Source organism: Pan troglodytes, chromosome 5 (genome assembly GCF_028858775.2).
Source record: "Pan troglodytes isolate AG18354 chromosome 5, NHGRI_mPanTro3-v2.0_pri, whole genome shotgun sequence".
NCBI classification, from domain to species: domain Eukaryota; kingdom Metazoa; phylum Chordata; class Mammalia; order Primates; family Hominidae; genus Pan; species Pan troglodytes.
In genome coordinates this window covers 7,034,857-7,060,757 of record NC_072403.2, presented here as the reverse complement: position 1 = coordinate 7,060,757, position 25,901 = coordinate 7,034,857, and the positions used below count along the sequence as shown (strand labels likewise).

The 25,901-nt window shown below is 44.6% G+C and overlaps 1 protein-coding gene across 1 annotated transcript in view; it reads left to right on the top strand.

Moving 5' to 3' along the window:
- Nucleotides 1-20,404, top strand: part of LOC104006679 (uncharacterized) — a 218,664-nt gene extending 198,260 nt beyond the window's left edge. Inside the window, exon 3 of the mRNA XM_054685881.1 lies at nucleotides 17,485-20,404. Coding sequence (XP_054541856.1) covers nucleotides 17,485-17,593 — 109 coding nt within the window. The 3' untranslated portion in view covers nucleotides 17,594-20,404. The remainder of the gene's footprint in view (nucleotides 1-17,484) is intronic.
- Nucleotides 20,405-25,901: the final 5,497 nt, after the last annotated feature.

The following is a 25,901-nucleotide window of genomic DNA, read 5'->3' as shown; positions in this document are numbered from 1 at the left end:
GAGACAAAAGGGCCAAACTCATCCTTTCATAAGGAACCCACTCCTGCAATAACAAACCTATTCCCATGATAATGGCATCAATCCATGCATGAGGACAGTGCCCCCGTGACACAAACATCTCCAATTAGATCTTACCTCCCAACATGGCCATACGGGGGATCAAATTTCCCACAGATGAACTTTGGGGGACACATTCAAGCCACAGCATTAAGAGAAAAAACTGTGTCTTATCTGGGAGATCACGTTACAGCATTATTATTGCATTTTACCTAACTAATACAATGTAATAACTGCAATAGCTACTTGTCTGGCACAAAGGCCTGCTCATTAGCAGTAGGTTATGTGTAAAATGTCCCCCCTGCCCTCTGAAGCATCGTTTTGCACAAGAGGTCAACAACACAATTCTAGATGAGGGAATTTTAGTGGCTGTGAAACTGGGAAGAGAAAGCAGTTGTTCAAGTCTGATGTTATCAAGGGAAAAATTGTGCCCTCCATATCCTCAGAATAAAACAAAAACCTTTCATTATGCTTTTTTTATCTGGATGAATGACAGGGGCAGGTGGGAGGTTTATTTAGTTATCTTTCCTCTACTCAACTGCAGAGAGAGATGTCAAGAAGGCAAAGGTCACACTGCAGGGTAAGCAGTGTAGAACATCCTGTCCATTCGAAAACCCACTCTGTAACAGAAAAAAATGCACTTTTGAGTTTCTACTCTTGTTTTTTTCGTGATTTTATCACTGAAACAGCAAGAGAGTAGAAACCTAAAAATATCTACTTGGACTCAGATATTCAGAAAAGCAAATTGATAGGTTGGTAATAATAGCAGGATTCTGGGATCTCGGAGCAACAGTGTGGCCATTCTCTCCGCTTCCTTGCTTAGAGGCAGTCGCTCGCTGCCTTCCCTCCCTGCACCCGTTTTGCCTTCTCTCCTGGCTTGGACGTAGCCCCTCACTCTATGTAGTGCCATGTCCTTGGATTGGAAAAGGGTAGTGGCCCAATGTTCCAACAGAGATGCACCAGGTTCCGAAGTGGGGAAATGACTATTTCATACTCTCATTTAAAATTCCAGTTCTATTAATAATTGATTATTGTAACAATTACAATTAATTGTTACAGTTTCTATAATCAACATTTCTTATTTTGTTTGTAGAAAATGACAAAATGATTTAAAGTGCTCTTTTGGAAAAAGTTGATAGACTCATATTTTATTGACAATTGGACCACTGAAACTTCCTCATCCTACTAGGTCTCTTTCCAGAGACAGAAAGAACTTCTAGCTGTATGTGAACTTTGTTCACTCTGGTATCGCAAACTTTGATAGATTCAACAAGATAAGGTATACCAGGAGAAAAAAGAGTAGGCTGAACATAAGATTGAAAGACAGAAGACACAGGTTCAAATCTATTAGCCATGTGACCATGGCAAGTTAAACATGAAATGTATACTACCTCTCTTATGGACTGTGAAAGAATCAAACCTGATCATATGTCAAGAATGAAATAACCCACAAATGCTATGTGATATTAATTACTCCTATTGCTGGGGCTTAGCCTCTGCCCTGCCTGCTATTCCATGCATCTGTAGGGCAGTCATTTCCAAGAATTGAAAGTGGGCCTCTTAGTTAGGAAAAGCTTTGTCTCCATCTCACCACTTCGCTCTTTTTTTTTTTAAGCTACACTATTTGGTCTGTTTTGCAATTAACATTAAGAGCATATGAGATTTTTACATTTCCCAAATGTGGATTATTTTCTAAAAAGGTTGTGCAGCATGATTCTAAGATAGAGTTCTGCATATGGCTTTATGATCTGTGAAGTCACTCAAAATTGCTTGTAAAAATGTGTGCTTGGATGTAAATTTTTCTGGAGAGAGGAGGTCTTAGTCCTTTTTCTCTTGCTATAACTGAACACCTGAGACTGGGTAATTAATTTTAAAAAAGAATTTATTTCTTACAGTTCTGGAGGCTGGAAAGTCCAAGGTCAAGAAGCTGCATCTGGCGAGGGTCTTCTTGTGGTGGGGACTCACTGCACCATCCCGAGGTGGCACAGGGCATTACCTGATAGGGGGCTGAGCATGCCAGCTCGGGTCTCTCTTTTTTCTCTTTTAAACCACTAATGCCTCACCCTCATGATCTTATCTAATCCTGATTACCTCCCAAAAGTCTCACCTCTCAAATACCAGATATAGTTGGATTTTCTACCCACTTAATATCACTACAATGGGGATTCAGTTTTAACATGAGATTCCAAGGGGACTAATACTCAAGTTTTGAGGTTCAGCTGAGTGCTGTAGCAATGACTAGAGTTCACACATTGCTCTATGTATGGGTCTGAGCTCATTGGTTGGATTCCTTCATATAAGTGAGGGCTGGCATTACATACTATAAATCATTTGGATGATGGACTAACATATTCACACTCTTTTATCAAATGTGGAAAGATTCTGACTATGGAATGTCTGACTTTCATGTGTCACTTCTACAAATGGTGGCCAGACTCAGGACGCTTTCCTCTCTGCACACTATTGCCTCTTGGTATTGTCTTCATCTTTACTTTCTCCTTCCTCCTTGTTGGTACAGACACCACACTGATGCCCAGCACCTTCCTCTCCCAGCCCCCGCCTGGGACTTGGCACCCTGATTGGTCCCAGCACCAGCCCGTGACTAGACTGTGGTCCAGGCTGGTGAGTCCAGGATGAGAGCGTACTTGTCTCCAAACCAGCATCTCCTAATGAAAAGAAGCAGCAGCTTAAAATCATCTGATCAAGGGCTGATCCTTCATGTTCCCAGGCTCTGGGTGAAGCAGGGAGATGCTCATTTGTGCCTCTGTGCAATACTGGGGATCTCTGGACTCCATGAATAGAGTGGCTGCCATCATCATGGAGAGATTTGTCTTTTCATGGGTTTGGACCACAATGACTCAAAACCACTCTGTTTGACAGAAAGACATTCTTCTTTTTAAAGTTGAGCTTGCGACATGGCTAAGCAACGTAGTATCTTTTGATGTTGCTGTTTTAGTTTAAATTTAGTTGGGTTTCAGCCAAAACATAAACTAAGAGATATTGGGAAAGACCTTGGTTTGAAGGACCTACCCTCCTCTTCACTGGACTAGATCTGATGCTCCCCATTGGTGTGGGAGGAGAGGTTAAACCTAGAGAGTTCACTTCCTACGTGGCTGGGGCCTAGGACTAGTTAACATTTGCATCTCAGCTGTGGGGCATTGATGGGGTGTGGCAGGAAAAAAATTCAAGGAGGGAGACATATTTCCACAAGAAAAGATGTTCTTCTCCATCTCTTTTGGGAAAGATATGATATTTCCGATGGGGATACAGAGAAGGAGATGCTTGGGGTGATGGGGCCAACCTGCCAATAGGATAGCTAGGTTAAAAGTCCAGGGATCCCACTTCTGAAGGGTGGATATCTTGTGAGACACAAGGAAAAGTCCAAATTCACTAGAAATATGCCACTTTGCCAACTAGAGACTTCCTTTTGAAATCGGCCTATTCCAAGAGTAAAGAAATTTACATACACTATGCCAATACTGGGAGAACAAAAGAATTGGATGACCTCAAGGACGGGGTCAATTCTAGTACCTCTCCTCCAGCAGATGAGAGGCATCAAATATTTAAGGAACTATACCTTAGAGTTCTAAGCCACGACAGGTAGTCACCACAGGGCCAACCACACTGAAAGAGGGGAATTAGAAAATGACTCTTGATGCTGGGGGAACTTGCTAGAGAGACAGTGAAGCCATCACTTCTCACAGCCCTAGGCAGCTCTTTTTGCTCCCAGGGATAAAAAGGGATGCATCTAAGTTATCTATAAATCCCTTTCTGATACACCTGCCTCGCTCCCTCAGAGAACTCACCTTGTGAGCTGTGGTTGGGATTGCACACAGGATGTCTGCCCAGCAGGAATATCACCGTTTTGACTCCATACCAGGAATTATAGGGGTGGGAACAAGGAAGAAGACACTGGTGGAGGTGGGAAAGGAAGGACATTACTGCAGCTGGGGGCAAGGGAGGAAGAAAAAGGAAGGAACATGTCACTGACTTTCACGCCAGGAGGAAATCTCTTGAGTTTAAACAGCTCTTTTCCATTACTTTGAGGCCTATGAAAGATGAAAGTCCTGGTCGGATTCGGTCTTGGTGTCTGGCCACATCACTTTACTCTGAGTCAGAAAAGACTTTCTGAAAAAGTACACCAGAGATGTCCAGAGACAGAGAGGAAAAGAAGCCCCCTGCACCCAGCTCAAGGTTAGGGTTAGGGTTAGGGTTAGTGTTAGGGTTAGGGTGTAGGAAGCGTAAACGGTTGCTGGTTGCTGGAGGCAAACCAACAGCCTTGTTCATTCAGTGATAGAGTAGAAGTAGCTTTTTAAACAAAAAAATAGAGTAAGAGAGTGATCAGAGACTCTCAAAACACTCTCAGAAAGACAGTGTTCAGGAGGGTGGCAGGAAAACGCGATTCAGCTGTTCATGGGGTTGGGAGGAGCCAGGTGAAAGCGAGAGTTTGGGAAAGGAGAAAGGGGTGCTGGTGGACCAGAGGGAGAACTTCTCAAGGGGCCTTCTTCCTGGGCTGTGATGGAAAGCCCTACTAGATACATAAAAATCACAAGAACTCGCCCTGAGCGATATATATAAATACACTCGCTAATTATTACTGGAAGAGAGCATGACTAATGCAGGAGCAGATGTTTTAAAAAATAAAAGGTCACAAACATTTTCAGACTATTAAAGCATTTATTTATGTAGTAAATTTGCATCTGGATTTTGTTGTTCCTGCTTTGATCTCTTTCTCTCACACACGCAGCAAGAGGCTGGTGTTGGAAAGGTAGAATACCCAGGCACCATAGCTGTGATAGAAACAGTCAGAATGGGGCAAAGTCTCCTGAATATGCTTGTTTCAAATCAGAGGAGAACGGAAACCCCCAGGATTATAAATCACTCAAAACCATCGAATGACATTGGTTATCTACACAATAACTTCAAATAAATGCCTTTTCCCCAGAACGGGGCCAAGTTGCAATGATTAATCTGAAGTTACTCTTGGGCTATTAAATAACAATCTCAAGATCTTTTTTGAAAAGCAAATGTCTTTTTCATATAAGCGAGATCCTGTAGTATTTGTTCTTCTGTGTCTGCCCTATTTCACTTAGCGTAATATCTTCTAGGATCATTGGTGTTGTCACAAATGGCAAATTCTTCTTCTTTTTTTAAAACTGGATAATATTCCATTATATTTAAATACTACATTTTCTTTATCCGTTCATCCATCAAAAGACATTCCATCAAAAGACATGATTCCATATCTTGGCTGTTGTGAATAATCTGCGATAAACACAGGAGAGCAGGTATCTCTTCAACATGCTGACTTCAATTCCTTTGCATATATACCCAGTAGTGGGATTGCTGGGTCACATGGCAGTTCTATTTTTAATTTTCTGAGGAAACTCCATGCTGTTTTCCATAATGCTTGTACCATTTTCCATTCCTACCAACAGTGTACAAGAGTTCCAAATTCTCCACATCTTTGCCAACATTTTTTTACTTATGTATATATGTGTGTATATAGATATATATACACACACCTATATATATGCACACAAACACACGCACACATATGAAATAGTCACTCTAAGGGATGTGAAATAAATTTCATCATGGTTCTGAGTTCTGATTTGTATTTCCCTGATGATGAGTGTGATATCAACTGTTTCATATACACGCTGGCCATTTGTATGTCTTCTTTGGAGAAATGCGTATTCCGTTTCTTTGCCCAGTTTCCAATCTGGTTATTTTGTTTTTCTGCTATTGAGTTGTAAAAGTTCCTCAGATACTATGAATATTAATCTTCTATCAAGTATATGATTTTCAAATATCTTCTCCTGTTCTGTAGGTTGCATTTTCCTTTTGTTGGTTGTTTCCTTTGCTGTACAGAGGTTTTATAGTTGGATGAAATCCAATTTGCCTATCTTTGCTTTTGTTGCCTGTGCTTTCATGGTCGTACTTAGAAAATTATTGCCAAGGCCAAAGTCAGGAAGCTTTTTCTCTTTTTTTTTTTCCTAGGAGTCTTAGTGTCAGGTATAACTCATAGAAGCAGATAGTAGAATCATGGTAACCAGGTGCTGGGGACAGGAGGAGAGGGGGAGGTATTGGTCAAAAGGTTCAAAGTGTCAGTTCTGCAGGATGAGTAAGTGCTGGAGATCTAGGGTACAGCATGGCGCCTATAGTAACAATCCTGCCTTATATGCTTAACTATTTCCCAAGAGTGTAGATGCCAAGTGTTCTTATCAAAATCAGTGAATAGGGCAAGAGGAAGCTTGTGGAGGTGATGGATATATTTACGGCGTTTACTGCAGTGATGGCTTCATGGCTGCATGTGTATCTCCAAACTCATCAAATTGTGCACATTAAATATGTACAACTCTGTGTTTGTCAATTATGCCTCAATTAAGTATTTTGTAAGCTAGTAGCAAATTTACATACTTTCAATGGTGGAGCCAATTTAGAAAACAGCTTGGCAGTTTCTTAAAATGTTAAACATAGATTTACTATATGACCCAGCAATTCCACTCTTAAGTATCTATCTACACAAGAGAAATGAAAATATGTGACACATATGTCTACACAAAGACCTGTATACAAAGGTGCATAGCAATATTATTTGTAATAACGAAAGCATGGAAACAACCCAAATGTCCATCAACCAGCAACTGGATCAACAAAATATGCTATATCTACACAATGGAAGAATGCTCAGCCACAGAAAGGAATGAAGTGCTGTTGGGTGCCGTGGCTCACGCCTGTAATCCCAGCACTTTGGGAGGCTGAGGTGGGAGGGTCGCTTGAACTCAGGAGTTCGAGCCCAGCCTGCGCAACATAGCAAGACCTTGTCTCTACTAAAAATAAACAAATAATTAATGATCATAAAAAGAATAAATCAGCCAGGCATGGTGGCACTTGTCTGTAGTCCCAGCTACTTGAGAGAATGAGGTAGAAGGATGGCTTGAGGTTGGAGATTGAGGCCACAGTGAGCTATGATGGCACCACTGCACTCCAGCCTAAGCAACAAAGTGAGATTCTGTCTCAAAAAAAAAAAAAATAGTTAACATAGATGATGCTGAGTGAATGAAACCAGCTTCAAAATACCACATATTGCATGATTCCATGTTATGTAATTTCCAGAAAAGGCAAATATGTAGAGAAGAAAGTAGATGGGTGGTGGTGGTTGTGCTCAGAGTGGGAGTGGGCAGTGGCTGCTCATGGCAGGAGGCTTCTTTTGGGGTGATGGAAATGTTGTATAATGAGCTTGTGATGATGGTGCACAACTCTAAAAACTTACTGCAAATGAGCCAGTTGTATATTTAAAAGGAAATTCTGTGGTATATGAATTATACCTCAACGAAATTTTATACACACACACACACACACACACACACACACACACGCACACACACGAACTTCCCCATTCCAAACCATGTCACCAACCTACGTTTTCCTCTTTTCCTCCTGGCTTGCGTTTGTTCTGCAGAGCCTGCTTAGTAAGGAGCGTCCTGGGTTCTGTTCATGCAGACACGTTCAGACATCTTTGATTCTGGAGGAATTCCCTCAAGTCACACTTTCCTAGATAACATCACAGATGCCACATGACCAGTTTGGCTTATTTTAAAACGCATTTCAGAAGCATTAAGACCAAAAAACACTCAGCAGAAGAACCTCGGCTGGCAAGCCCCTCCCAGTCGCCTTTTGGGATTTGCCTTTTTGTGAAACACCAACGTGTCTGTAGGTGTGGCAGTAATGGAATGTGAGGCGCACAACTGAACAAGTCACCAAACGTCAATGAACCAGCTCACTGCTGCTTCTGGAGAACAGCCCGTGACATTTTCCAAGGTAAAAACATCGGGTTTAACTGGCAGGCTGTAAAGAAGACTCAGCGTGTGAGGGAGCCTGAGGCTGTTCAGTGAGAATGAGGGGGTTCCATGTGCGCCGACGAGGATGGAGAGCCTCATTAGGTCACCACACAGAGTGCTGGGAAACAGCTCAAAACACATGACAATGGCACAGACACATACGTGGTGTCTGTGCGTGTGGGTGTGTGTTTACACAGGGCACGCTAAGCTGCCCACAGTAATTTTTTGTGAGGGAGGGGAATGAAATTGGTTGAGGAAGGGGCAGGGCAGCATCTTTTGTTTATTTAGCATGGACATTTCTGGATTGACTTTTAAAAATGAGCATGTATGAATGTGGTAAATGAAAGAACAGAGAGCAGGTGTGATGGAGGGGTGACCAAGTTGTCTGGTTGTGTCCTGCACTCTTTAACGCCTTAAGAAATGGTACAGATGTAGGTCCCAGTACGAGGGTGGAGAACATCACCTAGGTCTGCCCAAGTACTTAGCACCACATTTTTTTTAGACACTTTGTCAGCCAGGCTGGAGTGCAGTGGCATGATCATGGCTCACTACAACCTGAAACTCCTGGGCTCAAACGACCCTCCCACTTCAGCCTCCCAAGTAGCTGGAACTACAGGCATGTACCACCATGCCTGGCCAAGTTTAAATTAAAAAAAAATTTTTTTGTAGTGACAAGATCTCACTATGTTGCCCAGGCTGGTCTTGAACTCCTGGCCTCAAGTGATCCTCCCACCTTGGCCTCCTAAAGTGCTGGGATTTTAGTTGTTAGCCACCGTGCCTGGCCAGCGCCACACTCTGGTACACCAGCCACACAGTAATGAGCCTGGTCTGGGCAGCTGCTCATTGGACATTGGAGGTTAATCAGGACCCATCTGGCTAATGAAACACTTCATTGCACTTGCTGCCCCCTGGCTTATGAACATTTTCCATCATAGCTAAGACTGGATTAATACAATGTGAAACAAGGTGACAGTTTATCCTGGAAAGACACGCAATATTAAAAATCCACATGATGGGCCGAGCCTGCCTGATTGCTTTAAAAGGTGGATTTATTTCTTTTATCCCAAAAGGAGTTGTGCCCACAAGCACTAGTGCCAGCCCTCCCATTTGTAACTTCTCCTTGTTTTTTAGAAAACTATAGTAGTTTTAAGATGGTTTTGCCCCAGGCGAAAACCTCTTCATCAACACTGTATTCACCACATGACTTTTCTGTGGTATATACATCAAGAGAAAACTATCGATGGCTTCTTCTGTTTGTCTGTGTTCCAGAGTCTAATGCGGCCGAAGGTGGCACATCTCAGCTCCTGGTGGATATGAAATATTTTCCATCCTGGAAGGTCTGATTGGCTTGGAACAGAGCTAAGTAGGCTACGGTTCCTGAAGCCAAATCCAGCTCCAGCCTGTTTTTGTGTGGCCTGTGAGCTAAGCATGGTTTTTACATTCTTAAATATTGAAAAGAAAATCAAAAGAAGAATAAATATTTTATGACATGTGAAAATGATATGAAATTCCAGTTTCAATGTCCACAGATGAAGTTTTATGGGAACACAGCCACACTTGTTCTTTGTGTATTCGTGCCCCAAGAACAGAATTCAGCATCTGTGATGGAGACCATATGACCTGCAGAGTCTAAGTATTTGTTGTCTGGAACTTTCCAGTAAAAGTTTGTTCACCTTGGCCTGGTAGAGTAATATTGGCATCAAGGTCTTTGGTAGTGCTCACTTGGTAGGAGTCCAAATTGAAGTTCTCCTTGAAGATTCCTGTAAATGGTGATTGGTAGAGGGAGTCACCCTCTAGCCATCTGGGAGGCACAGGTGACTTGTCCTGAGATGAGCTGAGTGGTCCACCTGGGGCATTCAGAGTGGGAGCCCTAGGCAAGCTAGTTAGATGAAGACTGCCATCCTTAGAGCATGGCACCACACTGTGTGTCCTCATTTCTGAGATACTGTTCATTGTAACACACACCGTTGATTTAGTAACAGCTTTTCTAGGAATAAAAGACACATTGCTTGCATAATGCGTATTAATTTTGAAAATGCTAATGAGAAAATATGTTATGATTTTTAGTGTGATTGCTTCCCCACCCCCACCTGACTCCCAAGTGAGCTTCCTGGGGGCTAGGACTGCACCCTTATTTGTTTTTGCAACCCAGGATTTCCCCCACAGAGCTCCAAGATGTCAGGAAACTTTGCAGAACAAAGTTTTGCAATCATTGGTGGGTTGTGGCATCAATTTAGCGAATACACTGCTGGCATTTAAGAAATAAAATAGGAAAGACGAACTAGACAGATTAGAACAGAAAGATCAGAGTAGACTAGAACACAAAACAAAAAAACAGAAAATGCACATCCCATAGCATAAGGTTCATCTGCGATGCCCTTGTTTCCGTTACATATGTGTGTGATGGGAGGTCATGTCAACGTATTTCTCACCGTGGATCATAGTAAAACAAGTGTGCAAGTCCCTGCTGTGGTGCATGTATTTGAGCTGCGCTTGGTCACGAGATGAGATTGCACAAATTGGCATGTGTCACAGAAGCATAGAGCAGTGGGTGTCAGGTGTGGCCTTTGGGTCCCCACCAGGCTGGTGAGGATGGCCAGCCCACCAGCAAACGCTTCCCCACAGCACCTCCCAAGGCTCTATGCTGAGCTGAGTGTGATGAAGGTCACAAACCTCTAGGTGACATGATTCCTGTCCTCGGGGAGCTGACGGTCTATCAGGGAACAAAATCACACCCCAAAGCAGGAAGAAACACAGTGAGATTTGGGGATAGATGTTGAAGGTGTTGGGTGCAGAGGAGGCGGAGACCCTGACAGCTCTGCTCTGCCACAGCTGTGTTGCTCAGCCAGATCCAGACACCTGATCTCCAGGGTGTTCACCAGCCACGTGGCATCCTCCCAGTTTCCTGAGGCAAAGATGCAGACCAAAGCGCCGTGTCAGTTCACACATGGAACACGGTCATCTCCAGGTAGGTAGACTGGACCACACAGTGCCATTGGCCTCTTTCTCTAGAGAGGGAGGCTCGAAGGTGGGGAACACAAACAGGCTGTGGACTGCCTTGGCCCCACAAGAGTCTCAGGCCCCAGGCCCTAGAACTTCAACAGGAGAGGCGAGTTGAAGAAAACCACCCCAAAGGAAAGGAGGAGCAGAGCAAATATCTCCCTGAGCTGCCAGGACCCATCTAAGCAGCCTGCTGGATCGAAGCAGGGGACGGCAATGTGAGGAATGGGGAGGAGAGCAAGCTGTGCACGAGATGCCACCCCACAAGGAAACACCAAGGGACTGCCAGCATTGTGCTCCGGTAAATGCCCTTCATCCTGATCCAGCCACCATGTGAGAAGGAGGGAGCCCTCACCTCCAACCCACCTCCCAATTCATTAGGGTTTCCCATAACTGGCAACATGGCTGGAAATCCTGCTGAGGAAGATGAGGTGGGGCCTGTGCTGGTCCATGGGACATACTGGGGGCAGAGGATACAGGTGTCTACAGGATGGTTAGCAGGCGAGTGTGGCAGAGTCAGCAAGGTTCAGCACACTGAACCTTGCATCAAGTGGAGAATGGGAGGAGGAAATTGAGATTCGGGGTGAAGAACAGGCCAATCAGAGAGGATGCAGGAACAAGCACAGGATGCTTATTCTTCTGGGCTCCTCTAAAATGAGAAGCCTTCCTTGTCATCCATCCCCACCCCCCAGCAGCCTTGGGGATGGGCGGTGGCTCCCTCTTCTCCAATGCTGCCCCCTCTGCAAGTATTTGCATGTTTACTTTCCTTTGCTATCATTACTGACTTCTGAAGGGGAAGGATCAGGTCTCCCCTACTCTCATGTGCCCAGAGCCTCTGGGCCACAGCCCCTGGTGCAGAGAAGCAGCACTGAGATCAATTTTGATGAATAAATGAATGAATGAGGAAACGTGGTGGGTAATTATTCATTCATTGCTACTGTCTGAATGTTTGTGTCTCTTCAAAATTCATAAGTTGAAATTCTCACTTCCAGGGCAATGGTATTAGGAGATGGGACCTTCAGGAGGTGAGGAGGTCACAGGGGTGGAGCCCTCATGGATGGGATTAGTGCCCTCATAAAAGAGCCCTAGAGAGACCCCTGGCCCTCCTGCCACACGAGGACGCCACTAGAAGCTGCCATCTATGAAGCAGGGAACCTCACCAGACACCATATCTGCAGATACCTTGATCTTGGACTTCCCAGGCTCTAGAGTTGCAGGACAGTGAACAATACATTTCTGTTGTTTATAAGCCACAAACGCTTATAAACAACAGCCCAAACAGACTAGGAAAATCATCTTCCGAAGGTATGAATGGTGAGCTTCAAAACATCCCCTTAGGGTTGAGAAGGGAAATTAGCTTAATCTGAACCTTTGGCATCTGGTGCAGCTACAGCAGAGAATTTCCTGTTTCAAGTGATTTCAAAGGTGAACAGGTTCCTAAGAAACGTAAGGTTACCTAAGTCCGATCACAGAGGCCCATGGAAGCACGGTGGTCTAAGTACGATTACTACAGAAGAGATCTGCCAACAAATGACTTAGAAAAGAACCTCAGGATATCTGTCAGCTCAAAGACATTAGGATTTTAGGCAAACTAAGAGTTTGAATCTTATGCTGGTTGCTTTCATCCAAATCCAAATTTTTGGCATTGTGTTTTAGGGACTGTATCTTCTTCACGTCCGTGTTCTTTGAACCACTTAGCAGAGGGTCCTGGCCGTTATAGGTGCTCTAGGCATACATTTGTTTAAATCCACCTGGTTTAATTTCATTCCATTTTATGGCAATTAAATATAGGTCTGAGTTTTGTTTGTTAAAATGATTAGGTTTTTTTTTCAAGTGTGATTAATTGGTATGAGTCAGCAGCTATTTAAACTCTTACTAAACAGATACATAAGAAACGAGGGATACTGTTTTCTTCCACAAAAGAACATTTATTTCAGCTGGAATTTCAGTGACTTGAATGCAGAATGAATCCCGTGGCTCACTTCCTAGACTATTTGCCAAAGAAGATGTTGCCCTGGCCATGATCAAGCTGACACAAACGGTGGCCTTTTGCAGGGAGAACCGCCCTGGAGGCCTGTGTCTGTGGCACTGGTAGCTTCTCTCTGCAGGCAAAGACCCCATGGTTTAGTTCTTCATCACAGTGAGAATTCATCTTCCACCTTGAGTGGAACAGAATGTCAAGGAGTGCATGAAACCCTAGGTTTGAATTGATGAACCACAGGTCTCAATTTTCCCTTTTCCAAAGATAATGACTTCAAAGAACCAAAGACTACGATGACAATGTATTGCAGGATTTTGCATTTCAGAAAGCATGCCTACACAATTACCTTGTTTGCCTCATGCCTTCTTTGCTGGCATGGGCGGGGCAACTATTACTATTAAGAGATGAAAATATGGAAGGTCAGAGAGGTTAAGAGAACAATTCAAGGTCAGGCAACCAGGGATTGAGCCCCTGGAGCCAATGATTTCACACGGACCTCCTCTCTGTGCAGCATTCTTTGCCAGCCATCCTTCCCTTCTGCTAATGGACCAGGGCTAAGACCATCACGATCTAGGTGTGAGGTCATTGGCAGAAGATGCAGGCAAGGACAGGTCTGTGTAGAGAGATTTCCCAGTGTTGGAGGCTTTCCTCGCCTTGCTGTTTCTGTTCTGAAGGACGTTCTGGAGGCTTTGATGCAGTGTGAATGAGGCCTTGTTCACAGTTTATTTTCATTTGTAGATGTGTAATCACCTAAAGTAGTTATGTTATGGCTACCTCAGGAACGCAGGTTGTAGTATCTGAGCTTGTGCATGTTCCCACAGGCAGTCCCAGTGGTCATAAGTCCCAATGCCACATGGAGTTTGTTTATACCCAAATGTAGAGTAATTTCACTTCACTGGAATCCACACCCCCACCTGCTAGAGGCACCTCTCCGGAAGGTGTCCAGACAAAACCAAAGGGCTTGTCGTCTGCTTTCCTGCTGTTTCTAGAATATACTCAGCTCTCAATTAACATAAACCTCATTTGGTTTAGAAAACATCCATTTGGTTTAGAAGTCAGTGTTGTTTTCGAATTGCATCTCTAGCAAACGATTTTTTTTGAGGTCTAATAAGCACTGAATAGATTGTATTAGGTTAAAAGCAATTGATTCCCAATAAATAAATTCTGCCAAGTTATGCTCGGGAGTGTGAAGCAACAGTGTTTATTGGTTCTTATCTACAATCATCAAAACCTGTTCCTCTCCTCTCCTTCCCTCTTTCCCTGCCTTCCTTTTTCTTTCCTTCTGTCCTCATACTTGAGTTTGCCTACTTGCTATTATGAGGAAAATATTAATTCCCTTTCTAATGTCTATATTCTAGCATGTCGCCTCATTAAATTCCCCTGGGTGTGCCCTTTTACAATTAGTGCTACCAAGTAAATAAACTTCAAAGGGACGTGTGTACATACACAGACACATGCACTCAGAGACACACACGTTCATTTGCATGCCAAGAAGAGCTCCCATTAAAGTCTATTAGCCCCCAAATGAGGAAATTCAGAGCTCTGAGCTCTGCACTAATTTTATCTCATGGTGTGGAGACAGTTTACAAATAACTCTTAAGGTAAAATGCCATTTTTTCCCCTGTACGTGAAGTTAATATTAATGTTGTGTAAAAGGAATGCGGCTCTGTTTCTTTTCGAGTGGCATTTTCTCATTGTCACTCTCCAACCCTATTCTTAGAGACCCTTAGGTGGTATTGTACATATTCTTTTGTAGAATAATGAAATGTTTATATTACACAGTCCCATTGTAAGATCAATCCACCCCTGCTGGAGGATTCATAAACATCGTCTGCAGGTGGTCCTGGTGTGTCATCCCCCAGAAGAGGAGCTTTCATTTCAGGAAACAACCTTGCTGAGGTCCCACACAGCCCAGGACACCAGACCCAGTGCTGCAGCCCACGGCTTCCCGAAGCCCAAACAGCACCTGATGGTGTTGTCACCAATCTTGGCTCTGAAACTAGCATGTTTTAAATTCCTGCTTCTCCAAGCCTGCTGGGCATGTGCTCTGTAGCCAAAAAGAGCTGGTAATTACACGTGGCTTCTGAGGAACGAGGGTCCAGGCGCTTATCTGGGAAGGGAGATTGGTCCAGACCTTCAGCCTCTGGGCCCCATTCCTCTTCTCATTCTTCGGCGTAGCAACTTGTTCTTAAAGCAGAGGCTGATTTCTGTCTGCATCTCTCAAGCGGCACCTTTGTTTAGCCACTAAGTTTTCTCAAACTGGAAATCCAAATGACGAAGTATAATTTTATGGTCTCCTATCATATTTGGGTTTTCTAGAAACATTCAAGAGCTTGTTCCTTCTCACTTAGACAATATTACTGTCATCAAGGTGTGTCTTCTCCTAGTTCCAGAACCACTTCCTGAATTTAAAATGCTCTTCTGGACATTTTTTTTTCCAGATAATGGCAAAGAAAATTGAAAAGTCCAAAGAAAGTGGAAAATTGTCAGAGGGCAGTCACCACAATTTTTTTTTCTTCTGTTTTCACATCTGTTCAATCAATATCAGCTCCTGGCCTCAAGGCAGTGTGACCTAGAGGCAAGAGCCCTAGGAAGCTGGGGATCAGAGGACAGCATCTCATGCTGCCTTTAACCAGGGGCACCGTCTCACAGCAAAGCCTTAACCTCTCTGGGTCAGGGAGCTCCTTTTTCAACAAAACAGGTTGGTCTAGATGGGTTCTCCTGTGCTTTCCAACTCTCTACTTTCTATTATTCTGAACTTCATGCCTCTTTGTATCTGTGCGCCTCTGGTAGAGTTGGCAGAAACCCAAGCATATGTTATTGGCTTAGAGAAAGCAAACATTTCTGGGTCTGTGAAATCATAGGCTTTGCTTGACGAAGCTTCGAGGTGTGCGGGCTCTCTTAGTGCAGCGCAACAAGCCATCAGCCGGCAGAAAGCTATTTCTGTAGCGGAGTGTTAAAAGACTGGTATTCTTCAGTGAAGAATAATCTGCTGAGGGCAATGTGTTTTTATTCCCTCTGGGATTTATCTGTCAACGGGCAGATGGGAGAAGAAGCAATAAACTATGAGCTTGCATATGTCAAGGCTTTGATTCTAGGGGGTGACTTCCAGGCCCTGTTTGAGTAGGAGACATTGTCAGGGAAGAAAATTTTGGACTCTCACTGTTACTTCCTGATCTCAGAACACAAAGCCTAGTTTTTGCTGAGTCTTTGAGGAAACTCCATGAGCACTCGGCTTCTCTCTCATATTTTCTGAAACCAGAAGTAGAGAGAAAGAGGCAGCTGAGCCCTACAGAACCAACCAACTGTGGAGACCAGCAGTGAACCCAGCGTGTTTGTGATTGGTTTATGAATCTTATACGCTGTTCTCTTTGGGATACCTATTTCTCCTGGGTCTTTACGTGGTCCTGGATCAAGAACCACCTTTTAACAACTCCCTTCAGACCCTGCACTCCTGTGCATTCAGAGGCCTCCTTGGCTTAGCGTGGTGGCAACCCCAGGGTCCAGGTGATTCTGTTGAAGATCTGAGACCAGAGCTTGCTTCTTCCTGCCACCCAGTTTGATTGGACCTTCTCCAGACTTCCGGGTGCATTTCCAGAGCATTTACACAAGGAATTATGTAGGGGTCGTTGTGACAATGGTTGTTTGTGGCTTCTTTGTATAAACCTTCTGTATAGAAATTCCAGTTGATCAAACAGATAAACGGAGAGGTGATCAGTCACATTGCTAGATGACTTTTCTCCACCTAGGAAAGGATTCTTTATATATTTAAATAGGAACTCCTGTCCCCATTTCTTCCTGGCTCTGCCTTGCTCTTGTCCTGACTGGTCCAGACATTTTCTGGCATCCAGGGCATCAGGGAGGCTGTAAGTTTGTGTTTGATGGTAGCTGTCCTTCTTCAAACTGCTGGCTGGAAGGCAGCGGTCCCTGCTGGGTCCCAGAGAGCTAGGAGTGCAGTTTGGAGAAGTCGGCTCTCTCATCGTGAGTCTTCCAGAAGAGAATAGTAGAGGACAGCAAGGACAAAGGGCGTGACCAGGAGACACATGGCTTGGGGGAAAGAGCACTGGCATGTGCATCCGGAGGCTGGACATGAATCTGCTTCTGCCACCAGCTCTCAGGGCAACTGTAGGCTAATGAGGTCACCTCTAGGGGCTTTCTGTTTCTTCCCCCGTGAACTGAATACCGAATGATTTCTAAGGCAACTCTCAGCACAAATATATTATGATGCTTTAGCGTGAGAGAGGTGGGATTTGATGTGGGGAGGGCAGAGCTGAAACAAGCATTTGAAACTGACACTTCGGGCCGTGGTCGTTTAGAGATCTATTAGAAGGGAAGACAGACATCTTTAGAAGTAGATATCAATGAAGGGGAACTCTACTTGATCTATTAAACATCATGAATGTCCATCTGGCCCACTACTGGATCTTGAGGTTTTTGAGGGCAGGGACTCAGCCTGGCTTACTCACTGCTAGGTCACTACCACTAAGAACTGCACCTGACATGATACCCTCAATAAACAATTATTAAATGAATGAATGAGATGACAGTGGTTGCTGTTGCTTCTGCTGTCAAACACAGACTCCATTTCCTGTTTTCCAGGGTCCTGCCTACCCATCTGAGGACACGTCTGCCCATCACCCATGTGCATTCTGTCACAGTGGGACCTGTGTGTGTTCCCTGCTCATTGTCATTTCCATGGTTTTGCTGATTCTATGCGATTCTTCCAGGCCACTCCAAGTTCCACCTCTTCCACGAAGCCCTCCTTGATTGCTGGGCCCTGGTTGAACTCCTTATTAGTAACACCCAGGTTAGTCCTACTTAATTCTTACCTGCAGCCAAAGTGGACTTAGCATCTCCTTGCATGCCTGGTAAAGTCAAGGTTTTCAGCCAGGGCCTGTGTATAAAGCAGAAGCAGCACAGAGTCTGGTTTGAAGCTTAGTGCTTGGGTTCAGACAGTTGTGGGTTACAATCCCTTCTACACATGTTCTCTGTGGAAACCATTTGGTTCTCTGTGCTTGGAACTCGCCTGCAACGGGGCAAAGCCATCTCACCTAGACTGTCGTTATGAAGATCGAATTAGGTCATTCTGAGAGGCATTTATGCGCCCTCCCTGAGTAACAATCCATGAAAAGTGGGCGTCATTGCTGAAGCTCAAGGAAGAAATATGAAATTTGATTATATCCTTATTCACGGCATTGGGTCACCAACTCAGCACTTTTTATGAAAGTAGCATCTGACCTGGCAAAGGCTGTGTCATCTTATTATCTCAGAAAGACAAATTTACGGGGTCAGACGATGGATGGCTTGTAGATTTCTCAATGGGCTGGAAGGAAGGAGAGAAAAAGAGAGACAGGAGAGAGTACACATTTAATTCTATTTCCCCTAGGGTGATATTTCCTTCCTCCCCTTCCAGGGTTCTCAAAAAGGCATTCTAGGAAGTCCTGTAAAATACATGCTCATAAAAATCTCATAATTTCCAGAAATTGTTGAGAATTTAAAACTCGGTTGGGAGTTTGCTGTTTCAGCCTGAGACACCGGGGTCACGTTTCAGTGCTTGCAGTCTTGAGACAGTACGAGGCATCCGGGATGAAGCTGGGGAAAGAAGATGTGGGGGCCCTGCTGACCTGCTCCTTCTCTCGAAAGACGCTTACCGGCTGCTGGTGTGTCACAGGGCTTTAGGATTTGGAAAAACAGAGAGATTTAAAAGAAGATAGAATGGTCAGAATTTCGAGAACCGTGTGCTGAAGTGCCATCTTTAGGGTACTCATAACACGACCCTACAACATTAGAGGTGCTGGAATCATGGAAGAGGCATCCGGACTCTGTAATGTCCTTCCCCCTGGAAAGTCTGCTCCAGAAGTGGGAGATTGGGAGCTGTCAACATATGAGCCATCTTTTGCTCTGTTCAAGATGGTAGGGGCATTCTCAACATGCCCCTCACTCTGATTCTGCCTCACTTTTATTTTAGAATTTTCCACTGCCTTTTCTGGAATGTGCTTTTTCAACCCTCAAAATCTGTAGAGAAGAAATAAGCAGAAACCGAAATGGCTTTCTGGTGTTCTCCATGCTCTCAGCTTACTGGAAAATCAAGCCACAGGCTCGAGGCTGGACTTTAAGGGAGAGCACTGCAATCATAGTGCTATGGCCTTGGCTTCCTTTCTCATCACCCAGGTACAGTCCTGCAGTCCTCAGAGGATGCCAGTCCCACACAGGGGGATCCTTCTCCATAGGAAAACCGAGGAACAACACAGGTTCGAGGTGCACAGTGGCTAAGCACACTCAGTCCTCAAGATCTTTCCTCTCAAATGCTAATGCTACCTTCAGATGGGCTGCTGCCTGCTACCATTTCAACATCGAGTCCTTTAAGATGCCATCAGAGAGAGAGGGGAAGCAAGAGGCCAAGAAAAATGAAAGGTAAACACAAGACCAGTGGAATGAGTGGGGAGATCTGTCTGTCTGTCTGTCTGTCTGTTTGTTTGTTTGTTTGTGTGAAGTGTCTTCTGCTTGACTGCAGTTACTGTTCTTCAAGTGAGGGTGAAGCACTTCTCTTCTCCTCTCTGATAGCTCCGCAGCTGTCTAAGTAAACTCTGACAAACGCGTCGCAGCAGCGAGTGGAAACATGTCTGAGACGCTGCAGCATAGCCCGGCTGGTTCTGTTCTTAGCAGTATTTGCTAAGTTGCATCCATTAGAATGTTTTTAAACAATGGGACGCATGTCATCTTGATTTGACAGGATAATCCTGAGTTTATAGAATTTCATCACAGTGTGTGAAACTGGTTTTTAACTTCACTATACTGGCCCTCAGCGGTGGAGTCAACTGGGCACTGAATAGAAAAATCTCCCTCCTCCGTGTTGTCCCCAGCCCACCACATTTCGCCCTAAGCTCTGCCCTGCACCAACACCAGCCTTCTTCTGGAGTTTGGCAGCTGTGGCAACTGCTGGCTGTCTCTCAACCACTTCACAATATGTATCAATGTATTCTACAAATCATTGTATTTGCCAAGCATTCTACTACTACACAGTTCTGATTCAACTGACCTGTATCTTAGAGGTCAATATATTTTCTTTTTTCCTTAGCTTGGCTAGGACTCCATAGGAAACAGCTATTTGAGTGATGATATATAGGAGAAGGATAGTACTGTATTTAACTGTCTGTTAATATCAGAGAAGATGAATATTTTTCACCTCCCTGTACATAGCTATGCATAAGCTTGGTATTCATTTATGAACAATGTAGCATTTTCAAAGGCACAACTGATTTACTTACATTAAGTCAATATAAATAAATTATGTTAGTAGATTGCGAATTTTGAAAGTTGTAATCAACATCAAAAATGAAATGTCTTGGTTGTCCAACTTAAATTATATAATGCAATTTCAACACAGTAAAAAAAAAAAAATCACCTAGCATAATAGTGAGAGTTTGAATCATTATTAGTTAGATTCTTGTTTGTATTAATTAAGAATTTCACAGACATTGTTTGTAAGTGAAAAAGATATTTTAAATAAATATTTAGAACAATTTTTGTTTTGTGATCCTTCATGCTGCCTGTTGAATGAGTTAAGCAAAAAAGAATTACAAATGGTTTAAACAGAAAAGGATTGGCAAATAAATAAACTAGAGTTGTGCTGGAGAAAAGTGCAAAACCCTTGACTCATTTTAAAGATAATTTAAATAAAATATTAGTGATCATTTAAATTAATAAACAGTTCTAAGTTTAAAAAAATCAGGAAAACTTTAATTACATTGAAAATTACCAAGGTGTCCTGTGTTCTACCAAAGTTTAGAAAATTCTATTTACAATTAGATGACCTTGGAGATTGAGATTAAAAAGGTGAGTTAGTTCCCAGTCCATATTTAACATTTTTTTTTGTACAGAATCTCATTATTATTTTCTCCCTTAGAAAAAAATGAAGCTAAGTTATGCTATGTTTAGGACAGATATGACTCTGTTTTGGTAGGTAATGGATGTCAGGAATGATTTTCTAATGGCTAGTACAATGTTTTGGGGTTTTTTATTTTTTAATATTATTTTGTAATTGACAAATAACAATTGTACAACAGCACAATGTTTGGTTGTGATTTCTACTACTGTCAAATGTTGTCTTCTGGTGACTAGACCTTTCGCTTTTTGACTGTGTTTAAGCTGGAAGCCCTAAAGCCACTGCAGGGTCAAGCGTCCCCAATGCAGTGATCGTCATGGGGCCGTCACTACCCACTGAAAGCTGGGAGAGGACAGCCCTGGCGGGGTCAAGCCCCCCCAATGCAGTGATGGTCACAGGGCCGTCACTACCCACTGAAAGCTGGGAGAGGACAGCCCTGGTGGGGTCAAGCCCCCCCGATGCAGTGATGGTCACGGGGCCGTCACTACCCACCAAAAGCTGGGAGAAGACAGCCCTGGCGGGGTCAAGGAGCTTGCAGTGTCCCATCCACCCTCCTGGAGAGATGCCTGAGACCCGGTTTTACCTATGAGTCTGGCCTCAGGACAGGAAAGATGGGGACACGCACAGCTGAGGCAAGAGCCATGACGGGGCATCTGCTGTCAGCCACATCCACCCCAGAGGGAAGCATGCCCTTACCCCAGAGGTGAGGACACGGAGATCCAGAGGCGGCGCTGGTGCCCTTCACTGGGGCCACACCACAGGGCCTTTCCTTCCTTTGTCAACCTTGCTCTGTGGGCCAGGGGAGCTCACTCAACCTCACTCTCTTTAAACCCTTCATGCCAACCCAGAATCTGGCTCTGCTCATCCTTGCTACGCTAGAGTGGGCTTTACTGTTACTCAGAGGCTGATAAAAATACTTGAGAAGAGTCACTTCCAGCATGACAGAAGGAGGAGGCTGACAAATCATCTTACCTAAAAGCAACTATTATGCCGGACAAAAGTGTCAAAATAATCCTTATGGCACTCCTGAAAATGGCCAAGTCTCTGGCTCAGCTCTGGCACTGAAGGTGGTCAGCCCAGACGAGGCAGGCACTGCGGAGGGGCTTACTGATTCTGAGTGTGGCCGGTGAAAGTGGTGGTCCTGGGGGCAAGCAGACAGGGAAGGTGGCAGCTCCACCACCTGGGGCCGTGGTCAGTCACATTCAGGCAAGCAGCAGGCTGACGGGCCCTTCCTTCCTGCCTGCCTTCCTTCCTTCCTTTTTTCTTTCCTTCCTTGTTTCCTTCCTTCCTTCCTTTTTTCCCTCCTTCCTTCCTTCCTTCCTCCCTTCCTTCCTTCCTCCTTTCTTCCTTCCTCCCTCCCTTTACATTACAGGAGTTAAGAGTAAACCATACTCCGGGCAACCATCACCCCAAAAGGGAGACAACCAGACCTTCTGTGCCTCCCAGTGAAAGTCCACATTCAACACCACCTACGAAGGATTCTTACCAAAGACACCGAAACTGAACTCAGGCAACCCTCCAGACATAACTACCAATTTGCAGAAAATAAAAGGGATAGAAGAACACAAAGATGCTATCAGCAAAATTCAGACAGGACAAGCAATATTTTCTTCAAGAAGAAGAAGAAAATTGAGGGAGTCTGGAAGAAACGTAGAGTAAACCAGTAGAGTGAGACACTTAAGGGATGCATGAGTTCAGAGCAAAGTGTAGACCTCGTTGGGATCCCAGTTCAGGCAAGCAAATCTTAAAATGTTCATGAGACTGTTGGAGGAAGGCAAACACAGATAGCATAGGTGCTGACATTAAAGAAATCTTAATTTTCTGTGTGTGGTGACGGTATTGCGGTTATTTTTAAAAGGGAGTCGTCCATGCCTTTTGATGTTGTATATTTTTTTAATTACAGATTAACATGATTTTCCAAATGTGCTTCAAAATAATTCACGGAAGTAAGTGAGCTCAGGAATACAAAATAATAAATTTAGCTACAAGGCGTGTATTGTTGAAGGCAGGCGATGGGCATGTGCAAATTTTTAATATAATTCTCTGCACTTTTGTTCCTGTTAGGAACTTTCCATAATAGAAATTAAAAGAAGAAATGAGGTAGGACAACTGGAATAAGCAGAAGACAAGGGTGGACCCACAGCCTGTCCTCCACAGATTCTGCAGGGCCAGGGCGAGCGTCAGTGCCCTCAGTGCCTGCTCTGAGGCTGGCGCAGCTGGCTTCACTGCCTTCCTGTCTGGCTTCACTGCCTTCCTGCCTGGCTTCACTGCCTTCCTGTCTGGCTTCACCGCCTTCCTGCCTGGCTTCACTGCCTTCCTGTCTGGCTTCACTGCCTTCCTGTCTGAGTGCAGCAAGAGGTGGAGGGAGGACTGGGGCGCACCTTCTGCAGGGGACAATGTTTTGGACACAGCAGTGGTGCAGAGCCCAGTGGGCCGTGTGGGGACAGAGGAGTGTGGGTGTCAAAAAAGGAGACCACCTTTCCATTCTCTTGGGATCCTTCTTCACTGGAAGATTTGGGGCAATGTGCACCGCCTAACCTCCCTCCACTTTCATGTCCTCATGGAGAAAAGGGTTCCTTCCCCCATTCACAGGTTTGTGGTGGTGATCACGGTGGTTTAATGCACTAGTTTGCTTTCCTGATAGGAGGACATAACGGTAGAAGGTGAGAAGGGCAATTCTACCATTTGGTAAGAAAAAATGAGGAAAGGGGGCAACAGAGGCAGTTGTATGAAAAATCAGAACTACTAAATAATCCACAACCAATTTGCTGTGGTATCCAACTGCTATCTCCAAGACAAGCACCCAAAAGCCACCAGGAGGCCAAACCCCTGATTTGCTTTCATTGGAATTTTTTTTTTTTTTTTTTGAGACAGAGTCTCCCTCTGTCGCCCAGGCTGGAGTGCAGTGGTGTGATCTTGGCTCACTGCAACCTCTGCCTCCCGAGTTCAAGTGATTCTCCTGCCTCAGCCTCCCAAGTAGCTGGGATTACAGGTGTGTGCCACCACGCCTGGCTAATTTTTTGTATTTGTAGTAGAGACAGGGTTTCACCATGTTGGTTGGCCAGGCTGGTCTCAAACTCCTGACCCCAGGTGATCTGTCTGCCTCGGCCTCCCAAAGTGCTGGGATTACAGGCGTGAGCCACCTTGCCCAGCCTTTCATTAGAATTTGTCTAAGAACTGACATTACTTTCAAGTCTTCCGTAATCAAAACTAAAATAACTTTTAGAATAAGGGCAAATTGCCTCCAATAGGGCCTGGATGAGATGATGGAATGGGGTAGGGAAAGAAGAGAGAAGCTGGGCCTCCAGGAGACCCTCGGCTCAGGACTGAGGAGTGTCAGGCCCCAGTGTGTGTGTGGTGTGTGTGCCAGGGTGTGGAGGGTTGCGTATGTGAGGGTGGGGATTGCAGGTACAGTGTGTGTTCTATGTGTGTCGCATATGCAGGTGTTGCATGTGTGTGTTGGGTTGTTTGTGAGAATTGGGTGTGGGTGCATGTTGGGTGTGTGGAGGGGTTACTTTTGGGTGCTGTGTGCTTGTTGGGTGTGTGTAGGATTGTTTTGGATGGTGTGTGTGTGAAAAATTTCTCTCTTTAAACTCAGACTTTGAAGCCTGGAGGTTTTGCTCATAGGTCCCTGGGATTCTAGGGCAATAAGGAGAAAGGGTATTTTCTTAGGAGAAGCCACATCACTGGACTCTTGAATTGCAATCCAGTACAGCCAGATTCTATTAGGCTTTAGGATAGAATGTGAAACTTCTCATTTATCTTAAGCACTGAGCCAAATAGATTTTAAAAAAAGAAAGAAAAAATCAACACAGATGTTCAGAAATGGGCCATGAGACAGGGCCAAATGAGAAGCCTCTCAGATCTTGGGAACTATGAGTCACTTAAAAGGACTCTAGTCCTGGGAGAAATGATACCTACCCTTAAAAAGATTCCCAGTTCACTTTCTGTGGGCTGGAGCATTTTTCAGGCATCCCAGAATTGTTGTTCTTTGTTTTTTGTTTTTTGGGGGACAGAATCTCGCTCTCTCACCCAGGCTGGAGTGCAGTGGTGCAATCTCAGCTCATTGCAACCTCTGCCTCCCAGGTTCAAGAGATTCTCCTGCCTCCTGAATAGCTGGGATTACAGGCGGCTGCCATCACACCTGGCTAATTTTTGTATTTTTAGTAGAGACGGGGTTTCACCATGTTGGCCAGGCTGGTCTCGAACTCCTGACCTCAGGTGATCCTCCCGCCTTGGCCTCCCAAAGGGCTGGGATTACAGCCATGAGCCACCACGCCTAGCCCGAGAATTGTTTTTTTGGCCATAAAATTTCTAAGAAACTATGTGGGGGAAAAACACTTGAATAGAACTTAAATGATAATAATATTTATGATTTATAGTGAGTATTTTAATGCTAAATTGTGTTGATGTGAACAGTTTTTTTTTTTTTTAACAACTCATTGATTCATCCATTCATTCACTCGGCAAACATTTCTTTAGCATTTACACTGGGCAGACGGCGTGGCACAGACAGTAAGACACAGCCCATGTCAGGGTCACACTCATAATTCTCTCACCGGACATTTGCTCCCTTCTCTGTGCTAGCTGCCGGGGATGTGGCAGGGATAAGACAAAGTCTGTCTCTGCCCTCATAGAGCTGGCATTCTAGCAGGGAATTCAGACACCAAGTTATTAAGTCCCACGAGGAGAAATCGGGGGGTCAAGGAAGGATTCTTGGAGAAAGTGACAAGCCATCTGCAATCCTGTGGATGTTAGCCAGGCAAAGCAAAGGCTCCTGGGAGGGGAGAGAGAGGGAGGAGGCGATCGTCAATTCAGCAACATCCTGCGGTGGTGCCGAGGTGGCTGTGAGTGGGAGAAGTGGGGTGTGTTTGCAGAACTGAAGGAAGGCTCTTGTGTCTGGACCCCAGAGGTGTTGGGGAGAGTTGGGTGGGAGAGGCTGGGGAGGTAGGTGGAGCAAGGTCAGGCGGAGTGTTGGACGTCATCTTTTGTATTCCATCTATGCTGTGATCAAAAAGATATGGTGATGTGCTTTTGTTTCAGGCCATCTGGATAAATGGTATGGAAGGACATCCGCAAGTCTACTGTCTCCATAGCACTGGGCAACAAGCCTGCCTTTGGTTGGGCCTCC